Here is a 25,536-nt window from a genome sequence, read left to right as displayed (position 1 = left end):
TGCTAAACCACTGATTTAAAAGATTCATGTTTACTATATTCAATCTGCTTCAAGTCAGAAGCTTAAGGTTACTATTTTACAAACCATCAGCGCTAGACAGACAAGCTTAATCTTATTGGAGAGCAAAGATTTCAGGCTTGAACTTGCTATGTACACTAGTGCTTTTAACACTGGTGGTTGTAAGATATCTGACCTTAAATCCATGACACCCTGACATATAGAAAAGCTCTTTTGGATCATTTTTGTAGGTTTTAAAATTTCCTTCACTCAGGGGCCTCTACATGGGAATTAAGGCAGCCTGGCTTTATGGGTTGGTGGAAAAAAATAGGTCCAATTAAAATGTTTCACATCTGAGTTTTTCTATAAAATGTGGCATATTCCTTACAGTGAACTGCATAACTTACGTCTGTGAACAACCAGGCGATAAAACCTTTATACTACCCTGCTCCATCATATCATGTCTCTGTATGAGTCTGCCTGTGTGAATACACATATCTTTATTCCACTGTTGCTTTTAACCCGCAAAATCAGACCCATTTGTAACAAGTGGTTCATGGCTTTCAACTGTCACAGAGTTCAGACTGCAGGTTTAGGGTTATAGTTGCTATTTTTGAATGAACCATGTTATGGAATAAATATTAAAGAAAGACCCTGCATACACCACTAATTCCCATGCAGAGAGTTGGAAGAAAAGACCCTTATGAACCTTTTATGCATCTCTCATTCATAGGAAAATGATATTGCAGTTGCACTTCTGAATCCTCTAGCATTTGTCTAGTTGGAAGTTAGAGGAAGGATGTACAGAGGGTTCAGAGGTTACAGGCAAGACGCTCAGAATTGTTCTAGGCCAGGGGTGGACAAACTTTTTGGCCTGAGGGCCACATTGTGGTTCTGAAACTGTATGTAGGGCCGGGTACGGAAGGCTGTACCTCCCCAAACAGCCTGGCCCCCTCCCCATCCCACTTCCTGCCCCCCTCAGAACTCCCCACCCATCCAACCCCCCTGCTCCTTGTCCCCTGACCACCCCTCCCGGGACCCCCCTACCCCAACTGCCTGCCTGGGACCCCACCCCCTATCAATCCCCCCCCGTGCTCCTTGTCCCTTGACTGCCCCAGCCCCTATCCACACCCCTGCCCCCTGACAGGACCCCTGGGACTCCCACGTCTATCCGTCCCCTGAGCGCTGCCCCATCCAATTGCTCCCTGTCCCCTGACTGCCACCCAGGACCTCCTACCCCTTATCCAACCCCTCCGCCCCCTTACCATGCTGCTCAGAGTACCAGGACTGGCAGCTGCGCAGCCCAGAGTGCTGGAGAGGGGACAGCCCGGGGCTAGCCTCCCCGGGCGGGACGGTCCCGTGGGCCAGATACGGCCTGTGGGCCATAGTTTGCCCACCTCTGTTCTAGGCCATAGAGGCCTTGGAGGATCAAGCTGTGTCACACGAGGAGAGGAAAGAGAAGAAGACTCCGCTCCATTTCTACGACTGGCCGTGCAGTAAGTCAGCGGGCACTTGAAGAAGTTACAAGGAGACTTATTCTCCTTTTCCTCAACCAGTTTTTACACAGCTGTAACTCTAGTGACTTTAATGGAGTTGCTCTTCTGTTATGGCTCTGTAGATGAGAGGTGACTCAAGCCCATTATAACCGTACAGTATTGCTTTAGGAAAGGACAGGACCAGTATCAGTTTTCGCTTACATTTCCTCCACGTAATCCTTGCTTACAGTCTAAGTTCTCTCTAAGCTGCGCAGCTGGGCAGCCCCCCAGCAGGCTATCAAGTGCTGTATACTTCAGGTGTCCCTCCCGCCATTCCCATGCTGCTCCCGGGAGCCTCCTGCTTGAGAGGGGAGGGGGTCAGGAAGTGCTGATGTCCAAATGCCCCCTCCCCCCGGCCCTTGTACCCCATCTCCACAGAGCGGGGCACACCACTGGGCTTAGGACGGAGCTTGCGGCCAGCTGCTGCTGTGTCTAAACGTGCCCGATCTACTTAAAGGGGCAATGCGCATCTCTCGCTCTCTCTCTCACACACACACACACTCTGTCTTTCACACATACTTGTTTTATTGTTGTTGGTACTTCTTGATACTTCTTTCAAAGTGTGTTATTTTAGTTTTTTGACTGGTCTGTGCATTTCATAATTTTTATTTCTCTCATGCTTAAATTTAATTCTTTGAGGAGTGATTTCTAAAATTCCTAACCTGTCCTGGTTGGAGAAATTATCCTATGGTAACTTTTTAAAAATATATTTATTAGGTTTTTGGTTTCTACTGGTGGTGCACATGGATGGAAAAATTAGTGGGAACACTGCTTACAACTGAATGAATTATTCAAAAATACCAGGTTTTCCATAACCTTTGCTGTGCTCTCCAGTATCTAAAGTGATCACTCCAGCCTTCCACAAAGTCCTCTCCCACTTGGATCTTGGTTTTTAATGTGGCCCATTATTATAGAACATAGGGGACCAGCTGAGCTGTCCACATTCAGATCAGATTCAAACTCCCTCTAAGTCAAGGGTTTTCAGTCTGGTTTTGATTTAAGAAAAGCCCTGGTCTGATCTTAAACTCATATACCTCCACTACCTCTTTATTTATGTTTGTGTGGGTAAGCGATTTCAGAATTAGACCCAAAATGTCTTGTCCTTACAGTGCATTGGACAGCCATGGCAATGTAAGCCAGTACCTTGATGTCTTTTTCAGTCCTCACTTTGAGACCTGAAATTAGAGAACTGTGACCACCTCCCATTCATGTTAACGGAATGTTCACTTTGAAACCTAATTACAGCCAACGTTGCTACATTCAACTGCTAGTTGTCTGGATGTGCTTCTCACATCCTGTCATTCCATTCATTTGAAAAGATGTTCCAGTATGCAAATCCTGGCATTCTATTAAGTTGCACATGGAGAAGTAAGATACCTTGATTTTAAAAGGACAGTAGAAAGTAAGAATAGCATTTATGTTGGCACTTGCTAAAAAGTGTGGAATTGCCAGGGTGCGGCTTGTAGAATTTTTGGGTCTTCCAGTAATAAGGTAATAAATATTTCTGAATGATCCATTTTGTGTCTTGGAATGATATCTGAAATATAAAAATAGAGGCAAATAAAAAGCTATTTTCACCCAGGCAGAAATTCTGCAGCTTCAGATGTAAACATGTGGCAGATTTTCATTCCCCTTTATGCATTAATTCTCAAAAGTACAGTAGTAGAGCTTGAAGCAGGTCCATATATTCTACAAAGAAATGACCATATATTTTAGCATACAATACTGATGTGTGGTGGAATTGTTCATCCTCATTAACTAAGTCTTTGTCCCATAAGTAAAATGTTTGTAAGCACTGTGATTACACAGCAAATAAATACTACAATAGGCCAAATTCATCCTTGATGCAACTGCATTGACTTCATTGGAGCTACATAAAGGATGAATGTAGCCTATTGTGACTAACGAAGTTAAGCTAGTAAATAATATATCATTTAAAAGGATTGCTAGAGATACCTTCAAGCTCCACAGAGCTCTTCTTCAGAGCTGGAAACTCAGACCTGAAAAAGAGTTCTGTGGAGCCCAAAAGCTCATCTCTTTCACCAACAGAACTTGGTCCAATAAAGGACACTACCTCAACACTTTTGTCTCTCTCATATCCTACATGGCTACAGCAATACTGCAAACATGTTAGATAAATGGAAGACTTCTTTGTAATGTCTTAGAATCTACAGCTGTAACACTGCTAAACATATGGTCATAGCATTCAAGACAGTAACTTTCATGATCACTGAGCCTAAATATTGCAGGTAACAGGGACTGTACTATGTAGCTGACATTGTGCACACCCCGGTGATGAAAAATGATGTACAGAAGCTTAAATCCATACAAGTGATCTGCAAAATGTGACAATATGTGAAAGTTTGGGGCCAAAAGGACAATGCAGTCTACTTACCAAGTCAGATGTCAGGTATTAACATGTTCTCTGTGTTTACTATTTGCCAGCCTATCACTTTGTTTGCATCCAGTATTTGCTAGCTTTTAACATACTGCTTTCCATTTATAATCTGTCTGTAGCTCCCTAACACCATTGTGTACACACACAAGATACCAACATTATGCAACTGGTTTTCAACGGAGGAATAATTATGCTTCCCAGCCAGTCCCTGCTCTGTGTTTGATGCACAGAGTTTACGCAAGTGCATAACGCTAGAGTAATACAACAGAATAGCTGGGATTTCACACGTTAGGAATCTCCAGTTTATGAAATCCACAGTAATTGTTCCATGCGCATGTGTAGAGTTTTCTGTTATTTATTAATCCTTTGCTTAGTGCCATCAGTTTGCTTGATGTATTACAAACAAAGGGCTTGATGTTGTACGTGTCCTGTATGTGTCCAGGAAGCATCAGGCCCACAAAGTAAGACATCCTGAGTCCCAAGGAGCTTTCAGCCTAAGGCCCTGATCCTGGAAAGAGCTTTATGTAGGCGGGGCTCTGTGCAAAGCTCCCCTTGCATGGAGTTCACTGCAGAATCAACATCCAAACCTGCACCACTGAAGTCAATGGGCACTTCACCCGGGACATTAAGAGGCCCATAGCTAATAAAGGAGGTATTATATATAGAATGTGATTGAGTTTCTAAACCAGTGATTCGAGGCATATCGGAATACAGGTTAAATTCTGCCCTTATTTTCTCCCAGATAACTCCACTGACTACATATGCCCAAGGCTGTCCAGGTGTAACTGAGAGCAGAATTTGTGTGTGTGCTCATTTCAGTAAACAAAAAAACCTGTGCCAAATAATTCAGTGTGTTATAAAATAGAAGTGCTCATATATGCATTGAAATAAATACAACAGCATTTCTTCGCACATGCAGAGCTGGACCCATTGGCATCAGTGGGACTAAGATTTGGCACTTAATTTGGTATGGAAAGTGACATACACTCCATGCCCAAAATGATATGTCCACTCATTTATAAGGTGTGTTTACTTCTTGAACAATTACAACTGAGCCGAGCAAGTGCCCCTCAGTTATAGCCCTGACTGTGGAATGATCCATCACAGAAAAAAAGCAGATGAAAAATGTTTTAAAAATGGGATAACTCAAGAAATGATCAAATTAAATGTCACCAGATATTTCACACCCCCCCCCCCAAAAATCATTCAGTTTTGGACTGGTAAGCATGAGAACCTCAGTTTAAAGGGTAATTTTCCAGAAAGTTATTAGCACCTGAAAATAGGGGTTTGAGAGGAAGGTGTCTTGTCAGCCATAACTCTGGCATCACCAGGACAAGGCTAAGGGTATATCAAAAAGGAGAACAAATGGTAGAGTTACATCAAATGAAACACATATTGCAGTAGTTATTTTGCAATAGTTTTCTTTCTCCTCTTCCATGGTACCATGTAAAACTCTACCAACAGTAATATTCACAATGTTCTTTAACAGATAAAGCACTTTAAGAGCAAAGAGGGTGCAATCTAACTTCACTCACTGCCAGAAACAGTTTTCGAACCATCTGGGAGAGGTAATGTTCTCTTTGAGTGGCCTTACTCCGGTAACGATAAAAGACAGTTAACATTTATTCATATGCTGTACTGATTAGGAAATATCTCTACAAACACAAGTTACTTAGAAACAGCAAGTCTGAAATAGGAGAAAACACCAAGAGAAAAAACAAGCTGTAAATACATTTCAAAAATGTTTGATTTTGTTTCCTTTGACTAGCACCATATGTACACAAGAAAGTATGAACATAAATGTTTGGATAATAAAGATTTGCAAGGCACTTAAATAGTCTTTCTCTGCAATATTTTTTTTATGAAGCTCTCAACAGCAGTCCATCCTACAACCACCCCTTCCCCTCTCTCAGCTAACACAGGGGAAGAAGTCACTTCTGCCAGCAGTTCTTATTTACAAACATGTCCTTAAAAGTGCTCTTTCAGGCTAGGGAAATTGGCATCCTTACGTCTCAGTGTTGTTGCGTTCATCACATATTTGTTTTTTTTATACTATTCTTCGGTGTTATAAAGAAAATCTCTTCTCTCTCACACAGTCAAAACTTGACACCAACCTTCATCCTCATTCTGTTGTCTTTGGGGTGCTGTTCAAAAGAAGCAGGAAGGGGAGGGGGCAGTAGTTTGAAATTTTCTTGAGGTTGGTCCTTTATCGACGTCTGGAAGTGATGTCAAAGCAGGTGATCATCATGAGGTGGGCCTTGCAGAAGTTGACGCGGTTTTCCAGACGCTCAGTCACGCACTCCAGGGCCTCCAAATACTCCAGGGAATCCAACTCGAATACCTGCTCCAGGTCAACTGTGAGAAAGGAAATAAGGTAGTGAGGACAGTGGACAAAACCCAGCACAGATTACTGGGACAGATGGGCCTGACCCAAGCCTTTGAGCCCACCCCTGTTGTATATATTATCAACTCTAGGTTTGCATTTTAATTTAAAGCTGCATTTCATATTCAATGAGCGTGAAAATAGTACAGTAGCATATTAAATATTAACAGCAGTTTCTTCATCTAGTGTCATGCTCTCCCATCTGCTCCAGAATCACTGATTACTGTCGTCGTACCACATTTTCACAGAGCCGTATGCTCTCCCCCAGAAAACCACCCCCAAATACTCTATAACAACCACAGTGCTCACGGTAAGTACTTTCCATTGATTGGTATGAGGCATGAATGTGTGTGTTTCACTTTCCATGTTAACTTGGTTCTGTATGAAATATACAGGTGGAACCCTATGGAACCAAATTCAGAAGTGATGTGTAGGGTAAGTTAGATCCATTTACATTGATTTAGTCCCCCTTATACTCATGCCCTGCTTCAGTCCATCCCCATTCAGCACATGTGCTTAAGTCCCATTGACTTTCTTAAGTGCTTTGCTGAATAGGGATAGATTTAGAGACTTAGGCACGTGCTTAAGTGCTTCGCTGAATTTGGAGCCTTACACTTTCTTATGCTTTGAATCTCCTAGACCTGGTTACACCTGTTTTCCCCATTGGTAAGTGAGTCTTACATGTTGGAAAGCGTATGTTTAAAGTAGGTTGTGGGCTAACTTAACTTGCAACATTTTATGGCTCCTAAGCACATATATTAAGAGAGCTTGGATTCCCTTGCACAGCAGTAGTCTGGGTGAGGGTAGATCTGAGGGAATCTGGCTAATCTACATCACCTAAACTTCACTCCTAAGGTCTGGAGTCTGTACAATGCTTGAGGATTGCCTTGTTTCTCCAATGGGAAATGGAAGCAACGGAGCAAATGACTAAGTGAATGTTGATCTGTGCAAACTTCCAGTGGTCACCTTTAAAACTGTGTGTATGCCCTTGGTAACTAGATTACATTTTTGCAACTTTCACGAGACTCCCCCTGTCAAGTGTACCAAACACTGCAAATTCTGTGGTAATGTTATCTGCTGCACTTATCAAAGGGAAAATTAGAACTTTTCAAAAGCAACTGCTGCAACAAAAGTCCCATTGGCTTATAACAATTACAAGTAGCAACTACCCCAAATAAAACTGGATTCATTTTTTTAAAATAGATATAGACACACACACATCCCCCTAGAGTGTCTGAAGCTATGTCTACGCTACAAAGCCTAAGTTCACATACCTTTGTCAGCCTCAATACTGTACATGCAGCATATGCCAACACAAGGAATTTTTCTGCTGGTGCAGGAACACCGTCTCCCCTAATGATGTCAGAGACTTTGACAGAAGCCCTCTTCTATCAGCAGAGCCACGTCTACATTGGGAGTTTTGTCAGCATTGCTGTGGCACCGGAGGGGAGGGGGGTCTGCTTTTTCACACACCTAACTGAAACAGCTATTCTGGTATAAGTTTTAAGTGTAGACCAAACCTGATTGTCACTCATCTGTGTGCAAGTATGGATTTTTGCATGTTCATTGCAATTCTTTTAATCTTTTTCTTCTAGGCTTTTATTTTTATTTATTTAAGTCTTCCTTGGTTTGAGGCTATGATAGTGAATTCCTTTTAAGACAAACTTCTATGAACTTTAGCAATTTCTAGCTATAAATAATAGGCCAAATTAATCCTGGATGCAATTCCATTAGAGTCAAAAGACAAATTTGCTTCATAGTGTTATTTGGCAGAAGGATAGTAGATTTATTATACATACACATTATACACTCAGATATATGTCTGAGGCCAAAAATTAAAAAATAAAGAAATTTAAAAATCTAATTTTCTGGAGCTGTGGACTGAGACACATGAGCGTTAATCTGGCAATGGCAAGGGCAATATTCACCATTACAATGGTGAACCATTCCAGTATTCGGCTCCTGGGCGAATAGGATTGTTTTCAGCTCTGTAGTCAACATTTAATAGGAATTATGTGGGAAACAGTTCTAGAAATACAGTCAATCTAACTCCGGCCCCTAGGTCACATCAGTTCAATTTAGTTTACAAATATACTAGCTTACATCGCAGCCTCAGCATCAGTCAATCTTTCTGCTTCCCCTCAATGAAATAAACCGAGGGCACTTATGAATACAGGCAATTAAAATGAAGTCCTTACATTCACTAAGCCATTTATTAGGATCCAGCATCAGGTACTGTTTGGTCACTTCCAGTTCCCTCATTAACCACTCGTACTTGGCCCTGACCTCAGCAATCCTCTGCTGGCGATGCTCCAGGATTTTCAGCTTGGCATTGAAGCATATCAGCTCCTGCCAACCAGGAAAAAGGAGAAGGGAAAGAATAGGTGAAAAGGGTAAGAAAAATCCATCCTGGATTCAGTCAATTTTCCAGTCAATAATAACTACAAACCACTTAACATGGAAGCAGGTAAAATCACTGGCCAGAATAATAGGTGGTTTTATTTTTTGTTTGGTTGGTTTGGTGTTTGCTCTTCACAAGCGAGGCTAGGATATACAGGCAGAGCAGCAAAAGCTAATAGCAGCTATAATAATTTATTAATAATGGGCAACATCTTGAAATCCAAATTAATTCAAGCAAAAAAGTTGCTACAATTCATTTCCCTAGAAGGTTGGTTGGTTGTTTTTAAGTAAGGACATCAGGATTTGACCAAATAGTTAAACTCCTCAGAGTAGGAAATCCATCTCCCGCTGTATTAAACCACCATGCATAGCTATGTGCTATGTAAGTAATAGATACAATATTACAATTCTATAGTAAATAAGAGCTGATAAAAATCAAATTTCAAAAACGTTCAACAAAAGAGGAAATAGTTTTGTGAACATATTTGCATTTTTGACCAACTCTTAATTCATTATCATTAATACTTGTATTTTGAAAGCATCAGATATTTAGGGTGCTGAACAACAATTTAAAATAACGTACAATCTAAATCATTATGAAACAACAATAAAACAAACAAAAGCCAAATAATGTGACATGATTAAAAAAGGGTGGGGAGGGTCGTCGACAAAGGTCAAGAGAGATTATCATGGAAAACTCCATAGCTGGGGTAAGTGTAGCTCCATCGACTTCAAAGGTGCTTCACCAATTTATACCAGTTGAGAATCTGACTCTTAGACTTTCCAGATGCTTTTTAGAAGATGAGAGGGATGAGCTTGGGAGGATGTCAAGGGAGAGAAAATTTCACACCTAAGAGCCACAATGAGCAAAAGCACAATCACTCACTCTCCCAAACAGATGGTGGTAGGGCGCAGAGGTCAATCAAGATGAGGATCATTGAGCATGTGAGTTTCTGGAAGTTTCTGATAAAAGAAGCTAGCTTGGTTTGCAGTGCTCATCTATGAGCTTTGAGTTTTGATTTGGAACCTAATCCTGTGAGATGTTGAGCAGATCCCAGAAGCTGCTCATCACCTTTCAGAATCAGGCCTTTAGGATCGAAATGGGAATCAGTCCTTTGAGGTGCACTCACCTTGCTTTCCCCTCCTCGTCGCCGTTGGAGTCTCTCCACGTCGTCTATCTCATAGACTTTGATCTCAAAGGGTTCACCCATCCCCCTCTGTGCACTTCGCAGTGGACCATCTACCCAACGGACCCCTGGGCTGTTGGCAGGTTTTCTTACTGGGGAGGTTGTATCAAGTGACAAAGCCGGGATGAGTCTTCGTCTCTGAGACCCTAAAAAGTGCATGAATTGTCAAGTTATGTTAGCATAGTTAATTCCTCTCATTTCTGCTCCTCCTCCAAAAGAGACCTCTACACACACGTAATATAGTCAACCCTCTTAAATAAAAAACAATGAGAGAGAACCTGAAGACATGAAGGTTTGGGTTTTCTTAACTCTGAACATAGAGCACCAAGTCACTAAGACCCTGTACACGGGATGGCCCCAATGTGCAAAAACCTCTGTGCATGCTTTACTCATGTGCATACATTTACTGACATGCAGAAATTTTTGCAGCAGGGTTGGAGTCTGCTGGTGAAACTGGCCTGACATGTTCTACTGTGGTTTTACCACGGGTTCCTTTGACGAGTGTGGATTGATTTTTTTTCTGGGAACAACGCTAGCCAGCCCATGCTAGCCTGCCCCCATTAGGGAACAATTTCAAATGGCTGCCAACCTGTCCTTTGTGCCAACTTCCATGAAAAGTCAATGGGAGCTAGGTGCCCAACTATCATCTGTGCCTTTGAAAAGAAACAAGCGTAGAACTACCCCTGCAGCAATTGTGCTCCGCCTTGGTTTTCACCACCAGAGTTTCCATGCTAGAATTCTTCCAGAAATTCTCGCACTGGGGCACTTGCACCATTGCAGCTGCAGCAGTGGTAGGAATGACATAGTAATAATCAGAACTGCATGGTGAGAGGCCATAGTGGTTCAAATACCAGCAGTTCCCTGCATATGGTTTCTGTTCGCGGCACCGCTGCTGGTGAGGGCAGTGCAACGGTTGAACAGTTCTAGAAAAAAGGCCAATAGAGACAAAGCTGATGCAGTGTGGAAAGCTGCTACTGTACTGCTAATTGCAGTAAATATGGTGCTAACCTCATGACGAAAGAAAGCAAGAAAGGTGTGTGTATAGGGTGATGGGAAACAGAGAGAGACAGACTTACACAGGCAGAGAAAAAGGAATCAGCTATATTTTTCTTCCTGGCTTAATACAGTAAAAGAGACAGATGGAGGGTGAGGGGAGAGGGAAACATGGTTGGTTTATTTTCTAGCTGACAGCTACTGTAGTGTTCTTCCAGGAGAGGTTGTGGGGGAGGAGAGAGAAGCAGCCTGAATGAAACCATACACTGGCTCTCTTGGCTGCAAAGACTCAACCTGGTGCCAGCAGGGGAAGGATACAGCATAATCGTGCACAGATTTTATTTTAAAACCAAGATAAAATCATTTAGAGGAACCTCAAAAACTGCATTCATTTTAAGTTCAATGTAAATATCTTGTAAACTACTGGCAAGGTGATGTTTGGGTAAAAGCTAAAAATCTATTGACCTTCCAGTATTTGCATTTGCAAATACAGAATTAGGTCTGATTTTCCACTAATGTTTGCACACCAGCAGAAAAATAGGCAAACAAGCATGTCTTGTCCCACTGATTTAGGGGGCTGTAGGTTTGAAAAGAATACTTTTAAACACTGATGAATCATTTCTCCCACCATTCACCTTCCCTGTGAAAAACCTGTGGCTAATCTACAGAGCTTCTAAATTGGAAACAGCCATCCTGGACCCTAGATAGTCCCAATTTAAAATACTTTTCCATACAAAAACTATGTCCAGGCAGTTTTAAAATGAAGCACACAGATGACTAGAAATGTCCAAATTAAGGTTGCCTGTGCAACCTTGTTTCTGCCCCCTGTATTTCAAAGCAGTTTTTAATTACATGATCACTAACTGTGTTCTCTTCAGGATACCTGGAGAATAAGGCAGCTGCTCTAATATAAACCCTCAGGCTTCTGGGCATGAGCAAACTTTTAAACAGGGGGCAAATGATTCCATAACTGCCCACTTCAGGGTTTCTAGTACCTCTCTCTGTAGCAGCTGGTGCTGGCCCCTGTCAGAGACAGGATAGTGGACTAGATGGACCATGAATCTGATCCAGCATGGCAGTTCCTTTATTCCAAATGTGTTGTGGGTTTTTTCCCCTTATTGCTCAATTCGCACCCCCCCCCCATCTCATTCATTGTACTCCAGTCAATCCCCTCCAGCTGTCTGCCTCAATCACTATACATCCTTTCCTCGTTCACCATCCAATCCACACATTCAGGCCTGGTCTCCACTTAACATTTTTGCTGGCATAGCTGTGTTGCTTAGGAATATATATATATATATATATATATCACACACACAATTAACTGACATAGGTATGCTAGCAAGCCCCATTGTAGAGGCAGTTACACAAGTAAAAAAAAGGCCTTTTGCTGTGATAGCTCATGGTGTTTGATGAACTGGTATGAGCTATACAGTATCAGCAAAAACACTCTTTTGTTGGTAGAAGCTGCATCCACAGTAGAGGATTTTGCAGGTATAGCTATACCGGCAAACCCTGGTACAGGGTGTCATGCTGAAAAAACAGTGCATTATCCTGTAATTAAAAAGGTGTATCACAATGCAGACACAAAAGGGGGCAGAGTTAAGCTTGTGTGTGCAAATTTAACTTTGGTATTTCTAGTAATAAAGAGTTTACTTTGCAACTCTAGTGCTTTTTTCATATACTTTCTGTATGGAATTTTCTAGGTGTTTTGAAAAGGAAAAGGATAAAATACAGTGATTCCATAACATGGAACTATTTGCTAGACAGCAGACGAACCTTCTGCTCTGCGCATCATGGGCCTGATCCAAACCCTATAGAAGTCAATGGAAAGACTCTGCTCAATGAGGCAAGGGCTCCTGTGGTGCACAATCTTGAACCGCCAATGACACAGACTTGTATTCTCCTTTTCATATAGTATGCAAGCATGCAGGGAGCCTTCAGATCATGCAGGGAGCCTTCACTTGTGTATGCAAGTGTCAATGGAACACTGGCAGATTATACACAAGCTGTAACACAAAACCAGTGAGTTTGTGCAAGATACACTATTGGTAAGTCAGTATTAATATTTACACTGTGCCTTTCCTATGGAAATTTAGCTAAACATTTTTTAATGAAAAACAGAAATGAAAAAGTTTGTGGGAAATTTTATTTTGGTCAAAATTTTCCTCTTTTTTGGTCAAAAATCAAAAACTTTTCTCTCCAAATTTTCAGTTTTTAGTAAAAATGTTTGGCTTTTGTTTCAGTTTTCAGGGAGTAAAATCTGGTTTTGGTTTTCAAAACCCAGATATTTTTTAGCAAAATCCTTTTTTTTTAAACTGAAAAAAACCATCAGTTTTTCATTACCTTCCCCCCCCCAATATTTTCCCATTAAATTTAGAAACAAATATATTTCAGATTTTCCCCATGAAAAATAATTAGCATTTTTACTTGCTCTCATTATTAAGGGTTTATTAATAAACATAGTACAAATAAGAAAACCCAACTGCAGGGGGCCTGCCTATGTACCACCAAAGTCAGTGGATGTCATGGCAATTATTTCAGTGGGCTTTGGACCAGGCTACAAGGTTATGTCTATGTTACCGTTTATGTTAGTGTAGTGACAAGAACAGTGAAAGCACTGGTTTAGACAGGCTGATGCTTTTTTAACCGCCGTGTCATCTAGGCGTGCTCTGGGTAGGGTTAGACAAGTGGTGGTTAAAGTGAATCTCTCTAGTGCTCCCAGAATTCCTGCTGCTGGTGGAGTTATTTACTTATTGCATGATTAGTCCATGTTATGTTCCGCCTGCATAGGCAAGAATAAACTATGTAGTAATATGACTTGGCCACCACTTGTGTAACCGTGTAGTTTAAATAGGGCCTGAAAAAATCAGGAGGACTGACTGAGGAATAGACTCCAGATCTCCCGACTCCCAGTCCCCTACTCTAACCGTTAGATATCTGTTTCCCTCTGTTAGCATCACAGTATGGTAAAGCAACATCAACACGGCCTCAACTGAGAAAAGGGGCTGATTCCCTGACAGGTACTGGAAGAGGTGTGAGACAAATGAGACTAATAAATAGTTTACTGGCTGTCCAGTCCCCAAGCAGTTTTCTGTGGCTTCCTATGACTGGAAATGAAGGGCTACAGTGGTTCTCCCCAGCCTGCTGCTTGCAAAGACACACAAAATTATTTTAAAGATGTTTTTAACTGGTCCCCAGCACTTTTGTTGTTTGCTTTCTAGGGAACGAGGTGCTGCCAATTGGCACAACAGAAGAGGCAATATGAGCACTCAGAGAAGCTTTGGACTTAAGTGCTTGAGAATGAATTACAGTGAGGGAGTTCTGTGAGGAAGAGGCCTGGTCATGAACCATTCACGTTAACCTAGAGACCAATGCGTACTGCTACCCTACGTGACAAAGCTACAGATAGAAGGGGGAGACTGCAGAAGAGAAAACTGCAGAAAAGACCCTTAGGGAAAAATCAAAAAACCCATAGGGAATTTTGCTATTGACATCAATGGAGCCAGGACTGAATCCACAGAATCTAACGGAAAATGACCCCCCTTTCTATAGGTTGTTTGCAAGATCACATAGAAATTTATGGCAAGGATACAGTTGTATATTAAATGCTATAGAATCATCAAAAACAAAAAACAAACAAATGCCTACAGAAATTATATCACTTTCTATAGGATTTCTCCATAATGGGAGACTGTAGAAATAGACTTTAAAAGTGTATGGCAGACTGAACCACCAGATCAGAAACAGACAGTAATGTAAAACAGAGACACTGGGGAAATTTGCTATCAACTCTGTCAGAACGGCCCTGCCATCCTGCATTCACTTTGGCAACACCGGTAGCCCTTGTCATATCAATAAAGTTATTGAAACAGAAAGGAGAGAGAAAGAGAGAAGTCAAGTCAGGGAGAGACAGACTCTTTGTCTCCAAGCCCCCTATGCTAGGTTAACTTTTTGCCAAATGGTTTGAGATTTCAAAATAACAATGCTGTGACTCCTAAACTCTGGGCCCAGCAAATGCTGGACAATCCACCATGCAGGAACCAGTGAAGCCTAAAAGACATCAGGGAGCGACAGTGATCCTAGGCCTGACTTCAGTGGGCATCTTTCCATTAACTTCAACAGGCTTTGGATCAGGCCCTAGATGAAGCTGCATCATCAAGAGTAAAATCGACATGTGACGGATGACAACACAGACCCAGCAAGAACTGACCAGATGGCACAGATATATGTGGCAGTGGCCTGACAAGAGACAAACGCAGCAAAGGCACTGTTTCAAGTGACATAACTAAATTGCAAAGCTAAGAGTGACTTTGGTCCAGTGGCCCCACACAGAGACAACCAAAGGGAGAGACCAGCTGTTAACCAGCCGTGAGATTAAACAGCACCAGGCCAGAGAGTGGTAGAATTCTTGCATAAGAGTATAAAAGGGATAACCAATTTTGTTAAAACACTGAGGGCTTTACTTATGCATTTAGAAATGTACCATGTCACCTACTATGTCAAGAGCCTGGCATATTCAGGTTAAAGAAATCAGTTATAAAATAACAAAACACTAACCTTTCAGCTTAAAGGAATATCACCCTCACTTGGTGACAAGTGATACCAATTTTTCTCCTGACTCAAACCAGTCCACAGTGATGAAATTGTTTTTAAAACTAAAGTGTAGCAAATTTGGAGACTGATCTTGCACGGCGTGCTTCCATTATGAGCAGACTGTGTTGGATACTTCCCAAAAGGCTCTCATCCTACTGCAGGATCAAGCACTGGAATTTTTTAATCTGAGAACAAAGCTGTATTTTGCAACTTAGTACATTTGCAATTTTATATATTCATGGAGTCATAGACTTTAAGGCTGGAAGGGACTATTATGATCATCTAGTCTGACCTCCTGTATAGCACAAACCAAAGAACCTCACCCAATGAGTTTTGCATCAAGCCCGTGTGTTAATGCATACATCCATTTTCATGTCAGAGGGGGAAATGTATTAACGGTGCTTATGTGTTATTTTTAGTGCTACAAGGGTTCAGTTGAACACAACCAAAACTCATCCTGGTGGGAACTCCTGCTTGTGACTCATTTAATATCACCTTTGTATAAAGCATTTAGTTTGTATTTTCTCCAGTGTGCATGTGTTTGTTAACACCAATTTTTTATGTAATTGGTGCAGATTTGGGTTCATCTCATAGGAGATGGGACATGCCTCCCTATGGGAGATTCAGGGCCTGATTCCAATGGCACTTATAGTGGTTTAACTGCACTGAATTCAGTGGAGTTACCCAGGATTCACATTGCTGTGAGGACAGAATCAGGACCTTATTTGGAAATAGGGGGAAGATGTTACAGGTGTGTGTAGTAGAAGGGTGGTTTTGCTTTTTAGTACTCACGCATCCCCATTTGACCCAGTGCGAAAGAGGAATCATATGATCCAAAAGGTGGTTTACATGGGCTCTTACATTAGGCCATGTGTCCCGGTGACCATCACTAGGTGGACAGGCAGAGTGGACAAGAGTGGCAGAAGCGAATATGAGCTCATTGTGTTTTCCTAGTCAGGATTCCTGTCTGGGCTGCCAGTGGGTTACCACAATAATGTGGCTGTCTGGTCTTTGTTCCGTCAAGACATTAAATAAACACAGGCCAGAGAGACCTGATCCGGGTGGGTGGACCCTTATGTCTGCATGGAGTCCTACTGAAGTAAATGCGGCTCGGCACAGACACAGGGGACCATCTGTGTAGATCTGACTACAGGTTCAAGGTATGTATGTGTGTGGGGGGGGAGCATAAGGGGAGGGTCAACGCTCTTCATTTTTACTGACTCTGGGTGATATATCTTTGCTTTTGGGCATGTGTTGGGGAGAAATAAAATGAAACAACTCCTGCATGTTTGCAGTGATGCTGAATGGAACCTAATCTATTTAAAATATGCATTGATTAATGGGCTGCTTATTAGCCTGGGTACCTAAGGTATGGTGTATCTTGACAGGAATTCCTACCGCTTCTAGTCCTTCCATTTAGTCTCTGGGGTTTCTCTGATTTCACATTAAATGGGCTGGGTAAGGAGGTACATCCAAAGCAACATTTTAGGATGAATACCACAGGGCAGGTGACAGCTTGCTCATCCATGATAACACACAAAGACAAGGATTCAATTGTTCAAACACATATATATTTTTTCTTTAAAAATACCCCTTTGAAGACACATGTTTATTAATGGGCTCTATGGGGCTGGGAGCTCATAAATCTTTACTATGTAATTAATAAAGAGCTTTATAGCAGACTACAATGCACCACTCCTCTGCTCGCCAGCACGTTGCTTAAAAAAGGCAACTGTTCAACCTGGAAGCTTGGCAGTATTAGCACACATCCATCCATGCCTCTCCCCCTCCCCCTGGTAGTGGATATATGCAAACACACACGGTGCACCAGTAATCTGTTCAGGCCAGCTGACCCTCCAACAATATAAAAGCGAGTCATTCGTTTTCCATTTGAAAAACTAAATGGATATCAATACCTCATCCTAGAGCAAAAGAAATCCAGTCCACTGATTCCACTGCCAAATCAGTAATAGTGGTCTCAGTTATAGTACAGCAGGCTGTTTACTAAATAGCCTCTCCTGCATCTGACTCTAAGGCCAGGTCTACACTACAGTCCTAGATTAGCATAACTACATCACTCAGGGGCATGAAAAATCCACATCCTTGAGCAACACAGTTATGCTGACTTAACTTCCCGCGTACACAGAACTATGTTGACGGGAGGGCTTTTCCTGTCAACACAGCTACCGCCTCTCAGGGAGGTGGATTAACTACGCCAAGAGGAGACGCTCTCCCGCCGGTATAGGAGTGTCTTCACTACAGCACTGCATTGGTGTAGCTGCACTGCTGTAGTGGTGTACATGAAGACAAGCCCTAGGGCCTTGTCTTCACAGCTAAAACAAGTACCTTTTTTACTTCAGGGTACGAACATGTGTGAACTATCCCATAGTAAAAAAACGCAGTGAAGACCAGGCCCTTTATTTTTACCACAAGACAAACTAAACAAAGTCAACTGCAGGTGTGGGATAGTGCCGACCTCAGCTAGTTTACCTCAGGATAGCACGTGTGTGTTAGTTACTGCAATGTAAAAAATATACTTTTTGTAGCGTGACAACAAGGCCTAAAGCTATGTCTTCACTGTAGAGTTAATTTAAATGAGCTACACCCACATTAACTCCTTTTGAGTTAGTCTAAGTTGAGTGAGAGCAGCCACACTGTGAAATAACAGTTTGAGCTGCACAGAGTGACTGGGTTGGCAGCTGATGAGTTGCCTATTCCCCCTAAAGGACCAGCCAATTTAAAAGCCCCACCACACTGGAGTTAAGGCATTTGGCTGGGACTTGAATTGGGCGCAACGCTCAAGTTATAAGTCAAATTAACTCTGTAGTGAAGACAAGTGTTGAGAAGATTTCATCTTTAAGATACTACAGACAAAGGACTCTCAATCACTAGGTATTTGATCATAATTTGAAGAATATGAAGAGTCGAACTGAAGTCAATGGAACTAGTCAAATGTTCTTTGCTAAACACGTACCTGAAATCCTAAAAGATAATGGGATTTGCTTAGGTGTTGGATGTCTCAGTGTATTCCCAGTTAGATTGCTTTCTATGGGCAAATTCCAATCTGAATTTTTAAAAATAAAATAGATAAACGTAAAACAAAAAAGAACAAAAATAAAGTCTCCATAAGGAGCTGAATGTGTGTCTCCTCTGCAGCAGCCTGCATCTGAACTCTGCACAAAACAGTAGCTGCCCCCTAAAATTTCAAGGTCCAATAAATAGAAAAAATCATAACTAAATGCCCCATGACTCCACAACTTTACATTGCAAGTTCAAAGGGGGAAGAAGATAAGATACAGAGCAGGAGCCATTCATTACTACACGAGCTGCTGTTAGAAGTACAACTGCCTTTGTGTACAGATCTAACGGTTTAGCATTCTCCTGGCCAACAAACCATACAACTGACCCAAAAGAGATTAAACATCACCACACTAAGTACTGTAGAACTGTAAACCCCAAAACACACAATTTGTTCTACTGCACTGTTTTCAGAGAACACTTTCCTCCCATTAGAAATAGCACTTTTTTTTGTGTCGCTTCAGGCCTTTTGTTTGTTTGTGAAGACAGTATGCAGAGTTCCCCCTGCTGTTCCCCACTTTCTAGCAACTGGGCTTCTGCTTTTATTATTTGAGAAAGCAAGACTGATTTCTCCTCTCACTCCTACTTCCTGTGGGGTGTGCCCTTGCAGTCAGTTGCCCATGACCGAATTGCCTCCTCCCTTTTCCTTTGACCTGTTTTTGTCAATTTCCCACTACTCAACCTTTCCTGACCACACACCCCAAACTACTGCTTCCTTTGGAAGCATGCCTGGGGCATAGTGTTCAGAGCCAGTGAATGAGCACTGCTGAAACCAAATCAGGATACAGCACTTCATTTAGCCTGGCTGATTGACATGTAGTTTGGGAGAAGTCCCAGGGAAGATGTAGATCTTACCGGTACAGTGCTCAGCACCCACACATTGCTAGCAAAAAAGTGCCATAATATAGAGATTTTCCTAAATCTTTATCTTATGGCTGGCCTTTGATGCCGAATGTATTTGTCAGTTTCATGACACTATTTATATGGAGATGACACAGAGCCGTTTATTGTCCTAAGCATTATAGCACTGAAGTAATAGATTCACCAGTCACCTTGCCAGTCAAGCCAAGGACAGGGGACAATGCTATAACCGCATCAGCTCCAGACAGGACAGTGGCAGAGGCATTCCACTAAGCTAATTCTGTGCCAACGCAGCGACCAGGTTTTATTTACACCCTCCTAATGGTGTCTGACTCAATCATGCATGTTACATGGAGCCTGCAGAGTTCACAATAGCCTGCTGCCATTTCCTCTATTAAATCATTCCTATGTTCGTGCAGCCGAAAGCTCAGCACCGGCACATGGTAGTCAAGCGTGTAAAAAATGATTACTGTGATCCCTTTCCACACAGATCTGTGGCATGAAATGACCTGGCTTTGACCTGGGAAAATCAATGCTGTTGTTTTAATGAACAACAACAACAACAGAAAATAATTGTGGCTGGGCCCCACTCACCCCTCTCTGCAATACAGTCACACGTTCGAATGTGGGGGGGGTCACCAACTCACAAAGATTCATCTCCCTTTATAATTCTTAATGGCACCAGTCATGGCGGGGGATAACGCAGCATGTGAATTATCGTCTTTGTCCTTATCGTCCTCAGTTGTGGATGTGGACAAATTAAGATGCAAGGGTTGGAAATGCCCTTTGGCTTTATGGTGCCAGGGATATTTTGCAGTTCTGAGCTTATGCAGGCTAAATGTGAACTGAATTCCTTTTCACTTGGATGCAACAAGAAAAGCTCTGTCTCTGTGTTTCATCATTATTGCTAAGATCCTGTTTCAGTGCTGCCTGATATCAGTAGCAGGTTTGAGCTGGATTCAAGTTATTTGCTGCCCACAGATTCAATCCGTGCCTGGTATTTTCTAGTATTTTCATTAACAGAAATAGATCTGAAAGTTCTTAAGAGTTGAGGAGTGTTCGGATCTGGAGTTTACAGAACCTCTGAACCCCCATTCTTAAAAACATCTCTGACTCCAGAGAAACCTAGAGTTATAATGGTAGGACGTGATGTAAAGAGACTACAATTATATATAATTATTGTCACGTCTAAACAGTCTGTCATTTTAATGACGATGTTTAGAATCACGTAGTACTTTCCTCTACTCTTGGGGGTGAAACTTAGCACCAGAAGAGCTGCCAGCAGCCGTGAAACTTTTACTGCCCAACCCTTAAAATGTTTCAGCAAGAAGCTTTAATTATCTACAGTCCAGAAAGTTTCCGGATAAAAAACAAAATTTAAAAAAATTATATCCTGGATTTGTCAAACTCTGTAGGAGACAGAGACCTAAAGCAGATCCCTGCATCCAAACTCCTTTAAATACTGGGACAGTTCAGCTGTGAATCCAAATGTTGTTACTGAGGCCTAGTATTATAATAGACCCAAACCCCTTTAAACATTAGGAAAGTCTGAATTTTGCAGCTTAGGTCCACCCCCATTCTAGATAAGCCTCATTCAGAAGACTGGCTTGTACTTTTAATAGGGATTCTTTAGCTTCTTGTTTTTTAATGACCACTGACATACAATGATGAGTAAGGCAAAATAGGCCCAGACGGACCAAACTTGAAGGCCCTATATACAGCAGCTTCTTCCCTACCAAGCCACCTGGAGAGAATCTCCCTCCTCTCCAGATGGACTCGTCTTCCTCTCAAGTCTGAATCCTGATCTTTCCCCCAATGAGACAGCCCACCCCTGCCATGAGGCAGGCAGGCAGGCAGCCAGCAGCGGTCACTGCTTGTCTCTGACTCACTGCTCTAAGTCCCCCTTTGACCCTGAAGCCAAGATCCTAAAGATCCAAATATGTCACCCTGCTGAAACCAGCTCTGATACACATGCTTTTGCAAACTCAGATTCAATTTGCTTTTCAGTTATCTTCTATTTAAAAAAAAATTGGACTAGAGAGAACCAGAAATCTAAACACACACATACTCTTCAGGAGAGAAAACCATCCAGCCCTGAACTACCACTGCAAGCTGTAATTAGTCACAGACATGCCAGAGGCCTTTGATCTAGCCATATAAAACGCGGACATGAGACTCTTTTATGCACCCAAACCAATCCAGAAAGGGGAAGGAGGATGCCGAAGGAAGAGCTCTGTGGTTTCCATAGAAAACCCTCATCCTGTTACAAATTGTATCAAACGCTCCTCTGTGCTATTGGCCCCATGAGAGTGCTCGTTACAGACTCTGCCAGTCTGGAAACATCATAGGAGGCAGGTACCAGGAACCAATAAATAATATACTCAGGGGGAAAAAAACAAAGGCATTCATGTATATTGTATGGGAGTCCAAGTGAAGCTTTGCTATACAGTGTAAATCTAATTACAGGCCTGGATTCTGTTCTAGCCTTACCTCATTGCTGCCAGGAGCCATGCACCTGGAGTTAGAAGTAACGTTTTTCATATGCCTAAAAAGCTGGCTCTTTACACCCAGTGGGCCAAATTCAGCTTTGAGAGTGACTTCAGTGAAAGCTGTGCCTGCTTACACACAGACTGAATTTGGTCCACTGGTTTTCAGATGCTAAACTCTTTAGAATAATAGTGATTAACATGTATGTAATATTTTTTCATTCTAGAATCCCAATGGTTTGTACAAAGTTGGACAAAAATCATCCTGTTTTATGATGGGAAACTGAAGAATAGAGACATTAAATGAGTTGCTCAGAGTGACACAGAGAGTCATTGGCAGAACAGAAAATAGAATATAGGTTTTACAACTCCCAATCTGGTGCCTAGTCCGCTGCCCCACCCTGCCTACCCCTTAAAGCCGGCATTCCTGAAATACTGTCATGACTTTGCAAAAGGGAATTTGCTTGGAGTATTTTTCCTGGTAACATAAAGGAGACACAAAAGCACTTAGCCTTTACCAGTGACTTCAAGGGAGCAGAGTTAAGGCCATTGCTGCGTGCTTTTCAAATTCCACCCCCATTTAAAAAAAAAAAAAGGTCACTGTTACCTTATAGTTTGCATTTATTTCTAACACATGGCTACACTGCTAAAAAGAAGGAGCACTGCACCATGGACATGTGTTCAGAAGCAACCGTAGCACTTTGGTTCTCTGGGCTGGAAGTAGCTATTTTGTGGCCTATTCTGTGTGTGGGGATCAAGAGCTGCTGACCAGTGTATTATTATTATTATTATTTATTTGTATTACCGGAGTGCCCAGGAGCCTAGTTTTGGACTGGGACCCCATCATGCTAGGCGCTGTCCATGGGGAGGGTTCCCTAATAAGCAAAGTCTGGTGTCAGATAATATAGTTTTTCATATGCCTAAACTGCCTTTCAGCATGTGTGTGTCAGTTTTGCCTCCCTACTTTCAGGTGTCACCCGCCTTCACTGCTGCATAATCCCATCCTCCCAGTTGGAAGTAAGTGACTGAGGCACCTATTCACTCTTAGTGGGGAGTGGTTAATGGGGGAGGGAAGGAACCAGAGAATAAGCAGCTGCACAGATGCCAGGAGGTGCAGAGGCAGGACAGTCTGTCACAAATAGACAATTACAAATCAAACCTTCCGCTCTGTTGTTCTAAAAGGGCAGTGGCATTGATTAGAGACGTGTGGTCCAGCCAGCTGAGCTCAAGGCCTGGAGCCAACCTGCTTGAGGTCTAATCGTGGGTCTATCTAGTCAGCATTAGGGTGGAGGTGACTCTGTGGCTTTGGGCCAGTTAGTTAACCTCTCAGCCTTATTTTCCCCATCTGCAAAATGGGGATTATAATAATACTTACATCACAGGAGGATTAAATAACATTTGTACAGTGCTTTGAAAATGTACAGCCCCAGATTAGTGCTAACTGTAATTAATAATTAAAATCCCCTCTACCATAAGCAATCATTTCAGAGCAATAATATACTGACCCACTAATATTATAGTATCAGTGTTAAATGCTGGGAAAATTGGGCAACTTATTAAACTGATCTATTAACTTCAGGGAAGAAGGCTCATTGCTTGATGATGTAATCTTGTAATATTTCAGTTTGAAGAGTGGGTGGGAGAATATAATGGAAGATGGTTTGTGTGTGTGTGTGTTTATACTGCATATACCACGTTAGGCTGCCTATGAAACACACACTTACTTAGATTCTGAAATTTAAACCAAGGCTAAACCTATAGATTATGAATTGGCTTTATCTTTCAAAAGCTGCCATTGTATTTCTGATACCTAGGCTATAACAACCAATTCATAAGTACCCACAAGTAAAAATGCACTTAAGAACATTAAAAAAACCAAGATCTTAATCACAGAAAAAAATTCTGTCTCTTCAGCGTGTCAGAACTTCAAAAGTAATTGTGAAATCTGACAAGACTACTGGTGATTCCCTTAAAGGCTCTTTACAACTTCTCTTAAAGGGGCTTTCTGTAGATTCACGTTGATTATGTCTGACAACTAGCCTTTCTGTTAATAATAATCATAAATAAAGTGGACAAGGTCATCTGACCTGAAATGAGCATATCTACACTGCCGTATCCATTATAACACAGTGGATCTTTGACAGCAAATCAAACAGGGTCCAATGCTCGTGACACCATGCGTTAAAATAATATCCATGCTTCAAGAGCTGCACAGCTTTGTATGTTTTTTTTTCATAAAAATATTCCTTAACAGAGATGTTTCAGACTAGTACAAACCTACAGGAAGAGGATATTTATGTAAAAAGAAATGTGACAAACCAGTCTGGTTCTTGTCCTATTATAAAAATATATGTACGTTCATCATAACGTTGTTCGCCTTTACATCCCAGTTTTTCCCTTCATCTTGATACTGCACTGAAGTCATAATCCTGTTTTTATGACATCATAAATCTGTCGACATGTGGAAGATTGTGCTACCACCAAACACAGAATTATGGCTTCACTGCTGCAGGGCCCAATGCAAAGAGGACATGGGTTGTAAGAGAGCTACAGCTTTGTTAGTTGTCAAGTAAATGTTCCATGATGAGAAATGTGTAGACATTGAATTAACTTTTTAATTTTATTTCTAAAATGTGTAAAAATTACTGGACCCATGTCCAGCTCATTCAAAATAATATGAGAATTGGTGAACCAACTATATAAAGAGTCAACCTCAAAATTAAGCTGTTAAAAATAGCACACATACTCTCTCCACACAGCCACCAATCAAAAGCCTGAGTAAGCAAATGAGCTTTACAAAGTGCCCTGAAGGTGTCAACATGCTCAGGCTCTGTTGGATTAACAGGGTAGGCAGCTTCCAGAGATGATGGCCCTGCACTGAAAACGATGTGCCCCAGATATTCAAATCTTGGGGCCGCTAGTGATAGTGACTCATCTGAGCAAACCTGTGACAATGGTGTCTGGGCAGAAAGGACCTAACCCACACAAGAAATTCAAGTTCAAGATCAGTAATTTGGATAGCAGCCAAAAAGCCCCAACAAACTCCACGTCTGGTGAAAAAAAGATAAGAATCAGGTTAGTTTTCACTCTGCTTCAGCACTGGATAGCTCTGAGCAGCTCTGCGCGCGCTCTGTCTGCAGACGTAGGAAGACCACACAACTTCTGCAGAAGTTGGTGGCCTTGCTCAGGAATGTTCCCTACAAGCCCTGCTGTGGATTTTATTAGCCACTAACCTTGCATATGACCTAAGCATTTGGACCCTGTCAAACAATGCTTTATGCTCCTCAGAAGAGGTTCCAGATAAAATCTATAGAATTGATAACAAGGGCTGCACACCTGCCTCTATCAGCAAAAAAAGCCTTCCTCCCATTTTGTCTTCTATACCTGGTAGCAGAGCAACTAGCCATCCTGAGCCCCACAAATGATCCTTCCCTCAGATCTCCATGTTCACAGTCAATGGCATCATTTTCAGCCACCTTATAGCAATCATCTAAGAGGAAGAGCTGCTGCAGTTGAGGACCCAAGCGACGTTTAATTGTGAAGGTGCACTCCAAAGACAACATAGCTCTCACCCTCCATCCCTAGCTATCAAGAAACAAAACTGCTACCAAATAAAATGGGG

General features: G+C 41.9%; 1 protein-coding gene across 2 annotated transcripts in view; it reads right to left on the bottom strand.

The window, feature by feature from the left end:
- Window positions 1-1,202: 1,202 nt before the first annotated feature.
- The window catches only part of KIF26B (kinesin family member 26B), a 426,862-nt gene continuing 402,528 nt past the window's right edge, over window positions 1,203-25,536 (bottom strand). Inside the window, exons 13-16 of one of the 2 annotated variants that reach the window (XR_012158167.2) lie at window positions 9,844-10,046; window positions 8,512-8,662; window positions 6,045-6,285; window positions 1,203-3,069 (exon numbers count right to left, since the gene is read on the bottom strand). Coding sequence is in view for 1 of the 2 variants with exons in the window: in XM_073338289.2 (XP_073194390.1) it covers window positions 6,137-6,285; window positions 8,512-8,662; window positions 9,844-10,046 (503 nt within the window). In the remaining variant the exon portion in view is untranslated. The other variant, XM_073338289.2, reaches the window with a different exon arrangement.

The sequence above is a fragment of the Lepidochelys kempii genome, chromosome 3, assembly GCF_965140285.1.
Source record: "Lepidochelys kempii isolate rLepKem1 chromosome 3, rLepKem1.hap1, whole genome shotgun sequence".
Lineage (NCBI taxonomy): Eukaryota > Metazoa > Chordata > Testudines > Cheloniidae > Lepidochelys > Lepidochelys kempii.
The sequence above is the reverse complement of the archived record's forward strand: the minus strand, read 5'-3'. Positions and strand labels throughout refer to the sequence as shown.